Raw genomic sequence first — 16,819 nt, 5'->3', positions numbered from 1 at the left:
TGCTGTGACACTCATATATTTAACTCGGGTGCTGTCCATTTCTTATGATCATCCTTGAGATGGTTCTACACCTTCATTTGAGTCCAGCTGTGTTTGATTATACTGATTGGACTTGATTAGGAAAGCCATACACCTGTCTAAATAAGACCTTACAGCTCACAGTGCATGTCATAGCAAATGAGAATCATGAGGTCAAAGAAACTGCCTGAAGAGATCAGAGACAGAATTGTGGCAAGGCACAGATCTGGCCAAGGTTACAAAAAAAATTTCTGCTGCACTTAAGGTTCCTAAGAGCACAGTGGCCTCCATAATCCTTAAATGGAAGACATTTGGGATGACCAGAACCCATCCTAGAGCTGGCCGTCCGGCCAAACTAAGCTATCGGGGGAGAAGAGCCTTGGTGAGAGAGGTAAAGAAGAACCCAAAGATCACTGTGGCTAGATTGTAGTTGTAGAAAGTCAACCATCACTGCAGCCCTCCACCAGTCGGGGCTTTATGGCAGAGTGGGCCGATGGAAGCCTCTCCTCAATGCAAGACACATGAAAGCCCGCATGGAGTTTGCCAAGATGGTGAGAAATAAGATTCTCTGGTCTGATGAGACCAAGATAAAACTTTTTGGCCTTAATTCTAAGCGGTATGTGTGGAGAAAACCAGGCACTGCTCATCACTTGTCCAATACAGTCCCAACAGTGAAGCATGGTGGTGGCAGCATCATGCTGTGGGGGTGTTTTTCAGCTGCAGGGACAGGACGACTGGTTGCAATCGAGGGAAAGATGAATGCGGCCAAGTACAGGGATATCCTGGACGAAAACCTTCTCCAGAGTGCTCAGGACCTCAGACTGGGCCGAAGGTTTACCTTCCAACAAGACAATGACCCCAAGCACACAGCTAAAATAATGAAGGAGTGGCTTCACAACAACTCAGTGACTGTTCTTGAATGGCCCAGCCAGAGCCCTGACTTAAACCCAATTGAGCATCTCTGGAGAAACCTAAAAATGGCTGTCCACCAACATTTACCATCCAACCTGACAGAACTGGAGAGGATCTGCAAAGAGGAATGGCAGAAGATCCCCAAATCCAGGTGTGAAAAACTTGTTGCATCTTTCCCAAAAAGACTCATGGCTGTATTAGATCAAAAGGGTGCTTTACTAAATACTGAGCAGTCTAGGTCTGAATACTTAGGACCATGTGATATTTCAGTTTTTCTTTTTTAATAAATCTGCAAAAATGTCAGCAATTCTATGTTTTTCTGTCAATATGGGGTGCTGTGTGTACATTAATGAGGAAAAAAAATGAACTTAAATGATTTTAGCAAATGGCTGCAATATAACAAAGAGTGAAAAATTTAAGGGGGTCTGAATACTTTCCGTACCCACTGTATATGGCCAAAAGTAGACACTTTCCTAATTGATGGGTTTGGCTATATCAGATACTACAGCCAATATAGCAGGTGCATAAAATCATCTCCTCAGACATACATTTTCAGTAGAATGGAGTGTATGACTTAAGATGACATAGAATAGTTCTCTTATAGTCTTCTGAAGCTATCTAGTAGTTTTGTGGGGGAAAAATCAGGCAGAAATTTAAGTTATTCACTGATGTTTCCCCTGTGGTGAACTGTGAACTGCTGATTCAAATAAAATGTATCTGATTCAAAATCATTCATCAACAAATCAGACATTACCAGAGGTGTAATTATTATGGGGAAAGAACCTTCTCAGTTCTCATGACTTAAACTTACAGTATGCCTTCAGAACACTTGGAATATAGTGCAAATTGTTTGGCCACTTTTATTATGCTTTTAAAGTACTTTAGCATCCTTTTAAAAGCTTGAATGCTTTAGTCCCATTGTGATTCATTGTGATTGCATTGAAAAGAGTGAATTGCAGTGATAAGAGAATATTTAGTTTTAATTTTGGTAAACTATTTCTTTAATTGTAATAATAATAATGTCATGATGCAAAACACTATGCGGTATTAATGGCCCTTAAAATAGGCTTAAATTTTCTTTATGCAATATATACACATTTTTATTTCCTAATGGTTTTGGGGTGAAATATGAGACTGGCCTGTTTCGTAGGGAGAGATGTTAAGTTAACCCATGAGGCTATTAAACCAAATATCTTCTCAAGATGTTGTACAGCTGTTGAAAGGTAATTGTTTTAAATTTGTCTGTGTGCAGGTGGATGAAGCACGTATTCAGATCCATGACCCAGAGCTGCGCAAAATGCTGTATTTAAGTACAGCTGATCTGCGATTCGCTGATTATCTGGTGAAACATGTCACTGAAAACAAAGAGGATGTGTTTCTGGACGGTACGGGCTGGGAGGGTGGAGACGAGTGGATAAGGGCGCAGTTTGGCCTATATGTACACTCTCTGTTATCTTCTGCTCTACAAGAAGGTGCATTACAACACACACACACACACACACTTAACTTATATGAATTTTTGTTAATTTAATTTTAAATGTTTTAGAATACCTATTTGTATTGTAAATGAACATGAATTAACAATGAACAATAGTAATTAAATTGATGGATAAAGGGTGCATATGATGAAAGGTTTTGAGTGTTGAAATGGAGACAATCTGTTATCTCCAACTTGTCATGTGATACAGTGACCCAACAATACAGCGCAAAACATCCACGCATCTAATCTCCAAACCACTTATCCTACACTATGTAGGGTCACTGGGATGCTAGAACATATCCCACCATGGATGGATGGCCAGTCCATCACAGGGCTAACACTCGCCTACATAGACACATACACAGTTGCACTCATACCTAGTTTCCAATTCACCTGCATGTCTTTGGATTGTGGAGGAAACTGCAGTACCCAGAGGAAACATCAACACATAACCCTTCTTGCTGTAAGGCGAGAGTGTTACCCATTGAGCCACATATATATTTAAAGGGATAGTTCACCTTAAAATGAAAATTAAATCATTTACTCACATCGTTGTTGTTCTAATGCTATATGCCCTTTCTTTTTCAGGCCACAAAAGATTTTTCTTTCTTTCTTTCTTTCTTTCTTTCTTTCTTTCTTTCTTTCTTTCTTTCTTTCTTTCTTTCTTTCTTTCTTTTTTTTTTTTTTATTAATAAATGTCCTGCTCACGCTAGTCCATATAATGTCAGTGAATAGCGACCTATATCAAGCTTTTAAAAATGATGCAGAATTCTGTTTTTGTGGTCCGAAAAAGAAAGAAGGGCATATGGCATTAGAACAACACCAGGGTGAACTATCTCTTTAAATCATCTATTATTTTTACCTTGGAGTTTCATCATTTTACCACTGCCAGGAATTCAGTGGTCATTTTTTTCTTTAACAAGGTCAAGTTACCAACTGAACACACATCACTCCAGGATCACGTATATGTAATTTTGTGTAGTTGTGACTGTGAGATTTTATTTTGCTTGTTTTTTGAATACCGTTTTTTATCAGATCATGAGCGGCTGTTGGCGGATTATGGAGCTGCGTTCACATCCGCCTGGAAAATCACACATAACTACAGACTGTGGATCAGCAACAAGCATCCAGCGATGGCAGAGATCACTCCAGGGTATGAGAACTGAGACAAATCAGAATAGAATACTAGCATTCTGCTACTGCTTACTATTTTTTTTATAGTTTGCCAAAATAATGTCAACCATATTTTAAAAAGGAGCTGGCTCATTCAGGAAAATATGTGAGACTGGGGATGGTCATGGTGGTAACATTTTGCTTTTAACATTTGTAACTCGTTGTTTTTTCTGTTTTTTGTCTTAAACTTTGATATTAATAGTCCCATATTTGTCTATTAGTTGTTTTGAAATCTACAACTTATTCCTAAATTGTTATTCATAACTGGAAGTTCCTGTCAAGTATGAAGAGTGCTGTTTTACAAGCTAACCCACTACCATGAGTTGTAACAGAAGGCTGGGTGGGTTGTAACACTAAAAAATATATGCATTAATTTTTTTTATTATTTTTTTTTAATTACCTTGTTCAACATTTTTATACCAATCTCCATCACAAATTAAATATTAAACCAGGTCATTTTTTCCTCAATTTTTTTTTTTTTTTGTCCGGTAAATCTTTAATATGTTTACACATAGTTTTCTTTCTTTTTTAATGTAACCTCAAGAGGATGATGATCATGTCTGATAGCGATTTCATCCTTGTGACTAATTTTGAGCATTTCAGTTGGTCAGATTATGTTACAGTCCCTGGTCTCCACTATTCAAACATGGAAGATGTGCATTAAGGCCTGTACACACCGGGACGAATATCGCACGCGCTTATCGCCAGCATTTTTCGAGATGTTTTTTGTGTTCATACCGGTTCATAGCCAAGCGATTTTCACTGGCGATGCGCAGAGTGAACGTTCAAATTCACTCCCTGACAGTATATGGCACTTGTGCTGAACGGTAGTGCAAATAAACATATTTATGATATTAATAAAGTTAAAGAAGATAAAAATGCAGATCTAAAATGGCATATATATGACATATGAGAGATGTTAGTCAGAAACGGTAGTGCAAATAAGTCACAATGACAGTAGTGCAAGTGAACGGTAGTGCAAATAATCATATTTATGAAATAGACATTCTCAGCTATATTTCTTGAATGTGAAAGAAAAAAGAACTGTAAAAATGCAGAAATAATACACATCTATTGGTGTGGCCAAGAACTGGCAGAGCATAGCGTGCATCTCAATCACTTTTACGCCTGCTGTTTTTCACGTCAGTGCGCACACTCACATTGGCGCCCTTTGTTTAGTCACGAGGCGTTAAACGTCTGCGATAATAGCACGCAATATTCATCCCGGTGTGTCCAGGACTTTATTATATAAGCAACTCAGAACACTAGGTCACAAATTTACATTTACAACAAACATTTAAAGAACCAAGATGTAAGCTACCTTCAGTAGATTGTGTGTGGACAGGAATGTACTATACAAACATAGTTACAAACATACTCATTTATAAAGTAAAATGTGTTTAGTAACTTTGTTCATTTGCGAAACATGTTTACCTGCACCTTGTTTCACCAAATACATTTGATCAATTTCTGGTAATTAAGTTTTGTCATTTTTATGCATCATTAGCATGTGCTGCTTAGTTGGCTGTTACTTTGCAAATCATTTTGAGGTTTTTAACTGTGCCAAATACAATTTTTAAAAAACTTTCGAAGGGAGGCATGTGTCTCTTTAAAAAGTAATTTTCAACAAATGTTTACCATAACACAGAAAACTTGAACTTTAACCTCAGATCATTGTGTTCTTAGACATCCATTCCAGGGTCAGTACAGTGTGGCAGATGTAAAGATCCGCTTGTCACAGTAAGTGTTACACTATTATGCTCTTGTTTACATACTCCTCCATAGGGTAGTTTTAATATCCATATACTATGTCTATATAACTTTAGTTTAATTAGTAATTTATGTTAAATATAAGGGAGACATCCAAAATCAATGTGCAATACTTATAAAAGGTATTCTCCCCACTTAAAATATTTTAAATATGATGTAAGAAAAAACACAACTTGGTTAAGGTATTATTTATCTAAAAAAAAATATTTGGCAAAAAAGGCAAACTACAGCTACAGGTTTTATTTTACTATGCAAATAAAAAAACCTCACCTGAAAAAGCATGTGTTGGCTACAACGAAATCAGTTATTAATATTTTGTCAATTGTTTTTGCATGCATTCATAATTTCTTTGTATGACAGCCTGGTCAAAAATTACATCCGCACAGTTAGGCATGTTTCATTGCGTTATCACAAGTAAAACAATTGACTCTAAGCACAAGTAGTGTTGTCACGGTACCAAAATTCCAGTAGTCGGTACCGATACCATGAAAATTTTACGGTTCTCGGTACCAATTTCGGTACCACAGCAAAATCTGTTGGAACTATTTTACTATTTTATATAGCCTATTTTAAAAACATTAAATATGACTTGGAGCATGTGTGTATGTTTGTGTGTGTATGTATAGGCTACCTCAATGAAATAAATTTTGAAATATAAAAAAAATAAAAAAAAATAAATGCTCAAATATCCATTTTGTACTGTTGAAAAAAAACAGCATATGCTGGTAAGGTAGGTTTTGAAGCTGGTATGCTGGTTTGAGCTGGTTTATGCTGGTCATGTGCTGGTCCATGCTGGTCCTATGCTGGTCCTGGACCAGCATAAACCAGCTCAAACCAGCTTCAAAACCTATTTTACCAGCATATGCTGTTTTTTTTCAACAGAGGTAACAGGCGTGCGTGTTTATTTTAGCGATTCCGTCAGTGAAACAACACACTACAGCCTATAAAACTATTAAATAAATATTGGTAAATAATGGTAACCTAAATAATAAGAAAGTTAATTTTTATTTATATTTTTTTATTTCCACACAAAGATGCGTCATATAGCCAAAGTCCCGTTATTATAGTCTTTGATATAGCCTACCCCTCTGCGCTTTGAGAGGGATGTGGGACACGAGCAGGAAAGAGACCATTTCTCTTTAATAATATCTTCATGTTTTCTCCTGATGTTACGAGCAACTGACATTTGTTGTAAAAGATCTGAAGAGCGAGTTTTATCCTCCGCAAGGGCAAGACATTCAGGCTATTTTGCACTGCCAGAGAAAACGAAAGTAAAAAATCACTAGCGTGTGTGAAACGCGCTATACAAATAAACTTAACGCGCCTTATAAAGTCTAATAACAAGCACAAACTGTGTTAAATAGAAATTGATGTGCAAGCAAAAAGGTTTCTGTCCTACAGTGTTTTTTCTACTTTACCTACTTTAATGCGAATGGCCTATGCGAAGGAAAGAAACGTTTATAATACCCTGCGTGAGTGAAGATTTGAGAAAAGAAACAGAGATTCCATGTTCAGTGGAATAACTAATGGAATATTGTTAAATTCTCTGATAATCAGTTGACCATGATCGCGATTGGCAAAGCAGAATATAAAGCTTAAATGTATGGACTCACCTATACCTCTCATTCGGCATGAACCAAAATGTTTCCATGGCTGCGATGTCACATTTAATTGCTAACCCTATTATTTCTTTTGTAAACAAAGCTTTGTGCTTCACTCGTGTCATATTAACGTAAATACTGCCACAGCCCTATCAGTGGGTACTGGGTATACCGAATATAATATACCTGGATTCTCAGTACTACCGGTACTACAGAAATGCGGGTATCGTCACATTTTCAAAATTTCAGTACCGACTTGGTATCGAAGTACCGGTACTTTTGACAACACTAAGCACAACTATGCTTACAAAATCTTTAACAAATTTTTCATATTTGAATAAAGGATGATGTAAATTTTCCTAGGACAGACATCACTTTTGTCCACTATTGTAGTATTCTTGCCACTGATCAGCAGACAAAGACTACTTCAGTGAAATATCTCGACAAAGTCATCTAAAATAATTGCAAATAAATCCAAAATTATAATTTCATTAGCATTGACTGCCTGAAAATGAGACACCTAAATGGTGCAGCCGATTTATAATTTCAGAGGTCACATATTAAATGAGATTAATTTGTTTAAAATAAAAGTAAATCCTGTGCACCATGATGCATTTGGGATCTTCTCCGCAGCAAGCTCTTGAAGGCTTGTGAGAGTAGAAAGTACAATAAATGCAGTAAAATACACAAAAAATCTGACAAAGACTACAAGAAACTTATTACTCAGGTGAACATATGTTTTCAATAGTTCAGTGATCCAAAATCACTTTTTGGTGATTGGTTACATTGCTAAAACATTGTCACTAAAATCTGCCATATTTTCTGTGTAAACACACATATTCTGAGCTTGAAGTAGGTCGGTGCACACCAGTACAGGCTATTCTTTTTACATTTCCAGACATTCTTCTTCAGAATTAAAGGCCTGACCTTTGAAAACAACAAATCCAAAAGTGAAATGAATGTGTATAGAGCCATAGTTGCTTATGTCATACATTTATTCATTAACCTGGACTATTTTCCAAAGCAATTTAGAAAAGGAACATCACAGGCAATCACAGGAACATCACAGGCAATTTTCAGGCAATTTTAAGGAACATCACAGGCAATTTTCATAAGAGCAGCAATATTCATAGTAGTCGCTGGCAAATTTAAAGTATAATCTATGAATATACAAGCTAGAACAGAAGAGACGCTGTTTTTAATTGGGGTTATAGTAAGTGCTTTGTTTATGGTTGTGGATTAGTTGTGGTGGTCTCAGCAGTTCGGATGGATGTTGGCAGCTCATTCCACCAGAGAAGAACAGAGACACTAAAGGGTCTGAAAAGTCACTTTGTGCTTTGTTGTGAAAGAACAACCAGGGTCAACTTGTTCACTGGTGGGAGGCAGGAGGGAGCATAGACGTATAGTAGTCAGAGTTCCCACTCGTCCTGGAAAACCTTCAAAACCTGGAAAATTGATGACAAATTTTCCAGTCCTGAAAAACACATGGAAAAGCACATTTTACCAATTCCAAACCAATCAATCTTAATTCATTTTGTATTTAGTCTTGAAGTTAGTTTGTGAAGGCTTGTTTTCTTTTACAGATAAAATGAGCCAAAAAGAGATTTATCTCAGACTGAAAAGTCAAAAATTATCAAATTCCTACAAGAAGGATGCAGTACTAATGAAATACTAGAAATTGCTGTTAAGGCATGACCATTGGGTCAGCAGGGTCAGACAAAAACAGGTGGATAAGAAAAGACACATTAACTGCAAAAGAATTAAGAATTAAGGTGAAGAATTAAGTGTGAAACCATCAGAAACCCTTTAGTCTTCAGCGCCACCATTTTCCAGAAATTCAACCTGCCTGGATTCTCCAGGAGTGCGAGGTGTCAGGATCTCAGAGACTTAAAATAGGTAAAGAATCCTAAAAAATGCCCCCCATTTAAGAATCACATACTGAATTGTAGTAAAATACAAGAAGACAGATTTTTTTATAGGCTTTAAAGACAGACCTATTGAGAGTGACTCTTGAAGGACCAGCACCACATCCTCTTGTACCACTGTTTGAAGAATTTATCTTCCGGAATCTAGCTGTAAGGTGTTGGAGTTTATTTTTAGTCCATCTCTTAGCCTGAAAAGTCCACCTTGCAAAGATAATGATCTTCCAAAACTTACTGCCAAAAAAATAGAAGTGTGTATCAGTAGTTAAGTAATGACAATAAACTATGGAATCTTGTTTTCGAAACTGTAATAAATAATAAATAATGTTAGCCTAATTGCAACTTTTTATCTCACAAGTCTAAATATTTTTCCTACAATTGCGAGTTTACATAATTGTGATATAAGCTCGCAATTGCCAGGAAAAAACAGTCAGAATTGCAAGTTTATATCACGCTATTCTGACCTTTTTTTCTTGCAATTATTATTTTTTTTCTGGCATTTGACAGTTTATATCTTGCGATTCTTACTTTGTTTCTTAGAATTGTGAGATATAAACTTGCAATTGCGAGAAAAAAAAATCAGAATAGTGAGATAAAAAGTAAAAGTCGCAATTACCTTTTTTTTTTTAACGGAAACAATCTTCCATAGTCATAATGTATGATTAAGAGCTCATATTAAAAACTGATTTTATTGTTAAGTCATGGCAATAAACCTTTTAAAGACTTGGAGAGCAATATATTACTTTAGGGCGTAATCCCAGTCTTTTATTCCCATTGTTGTAAAATTGAAAATGTCCTGGAAAAGTCCTGGAAAATGATCGCTGAAAAAGAGTGGGAACCCTGGTAGTGCAACCCCACGTACGTCAGCTTGGTCTCAGAAGGGGTTAATCATTGTACAAGAAATTGTAAAATTTAAAGTAAAGTTTTTGTGATAGCTCACTCCTGTTATTTCAGTTCAATGCAGAACAGCGAGCGTGGGAAGAAAATCGGGAATGCTGTGATGTCAACGAGCAGAAGTGTCGTGCAAACAGGAAAGGCTGTTGGTAAGATTAACAATAGAATAAAAATGTTCACTTGTTAATTCTTTCTTATTTCACATGAAACTTATTTTGCATACAATCTGTTCCAGCAGTATAAACAGCCACCCCCTTCATAGTGCATGTAGTGCATGCCATGTACAGTGCCTTGTGAAAGTATTTGTACTTTGCATTTTCTTTCCCCCACATTTTGCATGTTATGCTAAAATTCTTAATTTTATTCACATCAATTTGCACTTCACAGCCCATCATGACAAAGCAAAAAACAGATTTGTGAAAACTTTGCAAATTTATTAAAAAGCCAAAACCGTAATAATTACATTGCACAAGTATTCAAACCCTTAAAGGGTTAGTTCACCCAAAAGTGAAAATTATGTAATTAATTACTCACCCTCATGTCGTTCTACACCTGTAAGACCTTCGTTCATCTTCAGAACACAAATTAAGATATTTTTGATAAAATCCGATGGCTCAGTTAGGCCTCCATTGCCAGCAAGATAATTAACACTTTCAGATGTCCAGAAATGTATTAAAAACATATTTAAAACAGTTCATGTGAGTACAGTGATTCAACCTTAATATTATAAAGTGACGAGAATACTTTTTGTGCACCAAAAAAACAAAATAACGACTTTTCAACAATATCTAGTGATGGACGATTTCAAAACACTGCTTCGAAGCTTTACAAATCTTTTGTTTCGAATCAGTGGTTCGGATCACGCATCAAACTGCCAAAGTCATGTGAGCTATTGAAATTTCGAAACACTTGTGATGTAAAGAAAGCCTCGTTTACTGAAACCACTGGACTTTGGCGCTCCGAACCACTGATTCGAAACAAAAGATTCATAAAGCTTCAAAGTATTCTCGTCGCTTCATAGCATTAAGGTTGTGTGAGGTTGAATCATCAGTGAGCAGCCATTTTTAGGTCTTAAATGGGTTCACCTTCAAGATATGGCTGAGCCACTCAAGAACATTCCAAGTTGTCCCTAAACCATGTGCATTGTCTTGGCTGTGTCTTTCAATCTGACCACTCTATCATAAAGCTGGTGAAGTGTTGCAGTGATGGCTACAATATCAGAACACAAGGTTTTTTGTGCTTGCTTGTAGGGCTGCACAATTTGGCCAAAAAGGTTGAATTTATATTAATTATTATGATTATTATTATTATTATTATTATTATTATTATTATAAAAACATTTAACAAAATAAGAAATATTACTATTATAATAACTATTTCACTATTAAATACAAAGCAGAGTATTTAAGAAAAATATATAAATAACATTATTATTAGGGGCCAAGCACCGAAGGTGCATAGGCACCTATTGAAATTATTCCTCTCTAGAAGTCTATAGCAGCCCATAGAACCATATGTTAAAAAGTTGTGAAACTTGGCACACTGATAGAGGCCAGTCTGAACTGTGCAAATACCTTAGCAAACTCCATAGCAAATTTGGAGTCTCTAACTCAGTCCCTCTTGCACCACACCCTGTCCAAAGTTTTACTCATGTTTATATACTAATAACTTTTGAACCATAAGGGTGAGAAACAAAATTCTTTCCTCTGATTCCTTGGCTCAAGCTGAATCAAATGCACCCTATGACATAATTTTCAGTCATGAAAATTTTCCCGCCATTTTGAATTTTCCGAAAAACCTACTTTTTCGAACTCCTCCTAGGATGTTACTCCAATTTTCATGAAAATTGAACCAGATCATCTGCAGACCATGCTGACAAAAAGTTATGGAATTCAAGTCGATTTCTCAAACTGTTTTTGAAAAACGCACGAACAAATTTTATGTAGTGCTTGCGAAAATAAATATAAAGCTGAATCTCTGCAACTCTTTATCATATTCAGAACAAACTTGGCACATGTCATCACAAGCATGACCTGAGGCAACATGTAGCGTTTCGGTCCATTTTTGTCCAAAAATCAAAAATGGGTCTCGTTAGATTAGGGGCATCATGCTGAGTCAAATGATATCCAATATATCACATATCAGCCATTTTGAATTTTGTGCTAAAATGCTGTATTTTATGAACGCATTAGCCTAACGTTACGAAACTCTGTATGGGTCTTCAGCATGATGCCATGAAGGTGCCTGAGAAGTTTTAAGCCAGCGCCTCCTAATGGAGAAAAAATTATTTACAGTGGGGAAAATAATTATTTGATCCCCTGCTGATTTTGTTAGTTTGCCCACTTATAAAGAAATGAGTGATCTATAATTTTTATGGAAGGTTTATTTTAATGGATAGAGACAGAATATCAAACAAAACATCCAGAAATAACACATTGTATAAAGCTTATAAATTGTTGGCAAGCACAGAAGTAAGATGTTTCTTGTGGTTGGTCACCAGGTTTCCACACATCTCAGGAGAGATTTTGGTCCATTACAGATCCTCTCTAAATCCTTAAAGTTTCTTGTCTGTCACTTGACAACTTGAAGTTTCAGCTCCCTCCACAGATTTTATAATGGATTGAGGTCTGGAGACTGGCTAGGCCACTCCATGACCTTAATGTGCTTCTTCTTGAGCCACTCCTTTGTTGCCTTGGCGGAATGTTTTGGTTCATTGTCATGCTGGAAGACCCATCCACGACCCATCTTCAGTGTTCTGGCTGCAGGAAGGAGGTTCTCGTCCAAGATTTTACAGTATATGGCCCGTTCATCTGCCCCTCAATGTGGTGAAGTCGTCCTGTACCTTTTAGCAGAGAAACAGCCCCAAAGCATAATGTTTCCATGCTTGACTGTAGGGATGTGTTCTTGGGGTCATAGTCAGCATTTTTCTCCCTCCAAACACAGCGAGTTGAGTTGATGCCAAAGAGCTCAATTTTGGTCTCATCTGGCCAAAGCACTTTCTCCCAAGCCTTTTCTGAATCATTTAGATCTTCATTGGCAAACTTCAGACAGACCTGTACATGTAACTTTTTGAGCAGGGGACCTTCAATCCATTGAGGCGTAGTGTGTCCCAACTGCCTTGAGATCATTTACAAGCTCCTCCTGTGTAGTTCTGGGCTGATCCCTCACCTTTCTCATCATCATCATCCTTACCCCATGAGGTGAGATCTTGCTTGGAGCTCCAGACTAAGGGCGATTGATGGTTATTCTGTATTTCTTCCATTTCCGAATATTCCCACCAACAGTTGTCTCCTTCTCACCAAGCTTCTTGCTGATGGTCTTGTAGCCCATTCCAGCCTTGTGCAGGTCTACAATCTTGTTCCTGATGTCCTTTGACAGCTCTTTGGTCTTGCCCATGGTGGTGGAATGGTTTGAATAGACGATACAGATTCTTTGGACAGGTGTCTTTTATACACATAACGAGCTGACATTAGGAGTACTTCTTAAAGTGACGGGACTAATCTGTGTTTGACATGGGCACATAAACAATCTGTAGGAGGAAGAATTCTTGCTGGTTAGTAGGGGATCAAATACTTATTTCACTTGATCAAATGCTAATCAATTTATAACCATTTATATAATATGTTTTTTTTTTTTTTTTTTTTTTTTGATATTTTGTCTCTATCCATTAAAATAAACCTACCATAAAAATTATAGACTTCTCGTTTCTTTTTAAGTGGGCAAACTTACAAAATCAGCAGGGGATCAAATAATTATTTCCCCACTGTATATGTTTATAAATTTGAATGTGGTTGACTTATTTTCACGGGATTCATCTCCTTAGACTCCTGAATCCTTGTCGAGTCCAACGATACCAAACATGCTAGGTTTCACCTTATGGTTTGTGCAACATGGTAAATCCAATCAAAGTCACCTATGGGTCATGGGACCATCAGGCTCTTGGTCACCTCTCTAGCCAAGGCTCTTTTTACTCGATTGTTTAGTTTGACCAGTCAGCCCACTCTAGGAAGAGTACTGGTTGTTCCAGACTTTTTCCATTAAGAATTGTGGAAGCCACTGTGCTCTCTTCAATGCAAGCTTCTGGATGGATCTGGCAGCAGGCTCTGGCCTCAGGATGGAAACGATGGCCAGCTCTTGCTCCAGGATGGACATGGTGGCTGTCTCTGACTCCATAGCGAGAGTAGGCACTAGCGTGGGGTATGTGGGTCTTATGCGTCTCTGAGTCCATGGTAGGCACGGGGCTGACGGGGCTCTTCCTCCTTTACCTCACAGATGGTGAAGGGATTATGTAGGATCACCCACTCTAAATATCCAGCAAACATCCCTTCGAGGACCTTCTCTGGGCAGGTGTGCCTTGGACTGCTTGTTGAGGCTGGTATTAACCTTTTGTTCAGCGCTTGTCATATATCACAACTACGCAGTGTTTTCAGCCACATAATGGTTTTTTTTTTAGGTTTCAGACATTTAAATACACAAGCACTAGAAAAACAATACATTTAGAATTTGTAAAATACAGCAGCAATAACAATCTATTCAAATATAATTTACCGAAGTTTATTCATATCAGACACACACTTTCATATATTTCAGGAGAAACCGATAAATTCACATGCTGTAAATTCAACTGACAGGACTCTGCAAACTGTGGCACAAACAAAAGGCAGGAACACACCAAGCCGACGGTCGGCCGTCGGGCAGTTTTTGTTCGTCGGCCGACTATGTTTTCTCAGTGTGTTCCGCACCGTCGGCTGAAGTTGGTCCTGGTCTGCTTTTTTTCGGCCGATTCGAAATGTTGAATCGGCATCGGAGCTCGTTGGTCCATCGGGCCATCTGATCATTCTGATTGGCTGTTCAGATACTGCCACCTGCTGGTTCGAAAGGCATTTCATCTCACACAGGCACAGAACGGATGTGCAACTTGGCCGTCAGCTGTTTAGCGTTGGTTTGGTGTGTCAGGGCACCTTTGGACACAGACGCTGCCAACGTGAGTCAACCCGCAGTCTGCTTTGTCGCCACTAGTTCATCGGCGTCAGATTGGTGTGTTCCGCCCTTTAGATGGCGGCACCCATCTCGCATTATAGATCAAGATAAAGATAATTTAGAAAGGTTTTTAAACGACAAAAAACACTCACACATATTTGAGAATCGGAATATCAGATAGTTGATGAAATGGTAAGCAAGTTTATATTTTAAATAAAAAAGGAAAAACAAAATAATAGCGATACATCTGTCATACAGTTTTATTGTGGCTACGGTGTGTTATGTGACATGCATGACATGTTGCCATGGAAACAATGAGGGCAAACATTCTAAAATTATGGGGAAAAAAAGCACAAAAAGGGAGAGGTTTAGATAGTGTCTGGCACACCAGGTCTAAAAAAAATCCCTCATGTGGTCCTTGAGGGAGCGAACCTATTGGTCGAGGAGTAGGAGGCGAACAGCTGGTAACTACATCTTTATATTGTCTTTGTAGTTTGCTGGTTCAGAGCCAGAGCCTAGTTTCAAATCAGTTCTTTGTCTTTCGACACCCTAAGCACCAACTCTGTTCATAAATAGTAACAAAACTTGCTGGTCTAGAAGTAAGAACCGCTTGCCTCAGGGGTTGGGGCAGGGTTACCGTGACCAACAAAATGTGACCACCATTTTTGAAATAACAGCTAATTGAGCTAATAGCAGCTTGATTGTAATCTCCGTCTGTACAAATTGGATTCGCTGTTTTTGGATGCCGAGGTTCGCAAAGCCATGAGCATCAACAGTAATGTAATATCCACCATTGTTGATGGAAGTCTTGTTTCAGATGCATTGGAGCTGCGTGGACAAATCGGCATATTACATCAGAGTGCCGCATGTCCGCTGGAGCGTTTGTAGAGCCTACGACATACGAATCCTTGTGCTTTTGGATCGCTCTCACATTGCTTTGGTGTCATGCACCGATCAGTGTTTGCGGCACGGATGCATCTCAAACAAGGTTGGTGTGTTTGGCTCTGCAGCTCTAGTGATGCTGTGAAAGATGAGACGTATACAGTGACGTAAGACCTGGCTCTGTGCTGGCTCTCTAGCCCGTGGAAAGGCAAACCGCTTCTTAGAAGGCTCGTCAGTTGAACCAACTCCAAACTGGCAATAGCACTAGCTCTGAACTAGCACCCTGTTCGTGCTGATGGAAAAGGGGTATTAGTTTGCAAACACTCACAAAGTTGACGAAAGAGTAAAAATAAGCATTCTTTATTATTAATTCAGAAGACTCAGGAGATCTCAGAAAAAAACATAGGGAAAATGCAAAACCACATAAACCATACGAAAACTGACAAAACATGACTGCAAACTAAGCGCTATATAAACACAGTGCAACCAAAGAAACTAAATGAAATACGGGTGAAAGTAATGGATACCAATGGAAACTAACAAAGAAGTAATGAGTAATTATGGAAACTGAAACTAAACAGAGCGGAGAAAAAGGAACTAAAGGAAACAGAAAAAAATGACAAAATAAAAGCCCACATAACAGAACATAACCATGACATTAAGACAGGTGTGTGCCTTTTTCAAATCATGTCACAGGTTAACTCCAATCAAAGTTTGCAATGTAATTATTTTAGTTTTTCAATACATTTGCTAAGTTATCACAAATCTGGTATTTGCTTTGTCGTTATGGGGTACGGAGTGTATATTTATATGTGTGGCAAGCAGGATGAGGCAGAGGGCCGTGAGAACGGAATGAGGCCCGTGGCGTGAGTGATAATGAAATCGTATCTCAGAGGAGATCCTCCTTTATGCTCCTGGAGCTCTTACATGATAAACTAGAGACCAGTGCGGCACGCAAGTGACGCTCATTAACACTCGCACCACTGGCCTCGCCCCATTCTCATGGCCCTCTGCCTCGTACTGCTTGCCAGTTGCCACAAAATGAAAAATAAAGCATTTCAACATAAGGTTGCAACATGTAAAAAAGAAAATGAAATAAAAAAGAAAAGAAAAAGAAGAAAGAATACATTTGCAAGGCGCTTTACAATGTGTTTGTTGTGTGCAGTGAAATAAGTTGCTGAAACAAG

General features: G+C 38.0%; 1 protein-coding gene across 2 annotated transcripts in view; it reads left to right on the top strand.

The window, feature by feature from the left end:
- Positions 1 to 16,819, top strand: part of avl9 (AVL9 homolog (S. cerevisiase)) — a 46,676-nt gene that overhangs the window by 28,951 nt on the left and 906 nt on the right. Inside the window, exons 12-15 of one of the 2 annotated variants that reach the window (XM_048186104.1) lie at positions 2,183 to 2,402; positions 3,446 to 3,563; positions 5,270 to 5,323; positions 9,831 to 9,919. In XM_048186104.1, the coding sequence (XP_048042061.1) occupies positions 2,183 to 2,402; positions 3,446 to 3,563; positions 5,270 to 5,323; positions 9,831 to 9,919 (481 nt within the window). The remainder of the gene's footprint in view (positions 1 to 2,182; positions 2,403 to 3,445; positions 3,564 to 5,269; positions 5,324 to 9,830; positions 9,920 to 16,819) is intronic. The other variant, XM_048186106.1, reaches the window with a different exon arrangement.

Source organism: Megalobrama amblycephala, linkage group LG3 (genome assembly GCF_018812025.1).
Source record: "Megalobrama amblycephala isolate DHTTF-2021 linkage group LG3, ASM1881202v1, whole genome shotgun sequence".
NCBI classification, from domain to species: Eukaryota; Metazoa; Chordata; class Actinopteri; order Cypriniformes; family Xenocyprididae; genus Megalobrama; species Megalobrama amblycephala.
The sequence above is the reverse complement of the archived record's forward strand: the minus strand, read 5'-3'. Positions and strand labels throughout refer to the sequence as shown.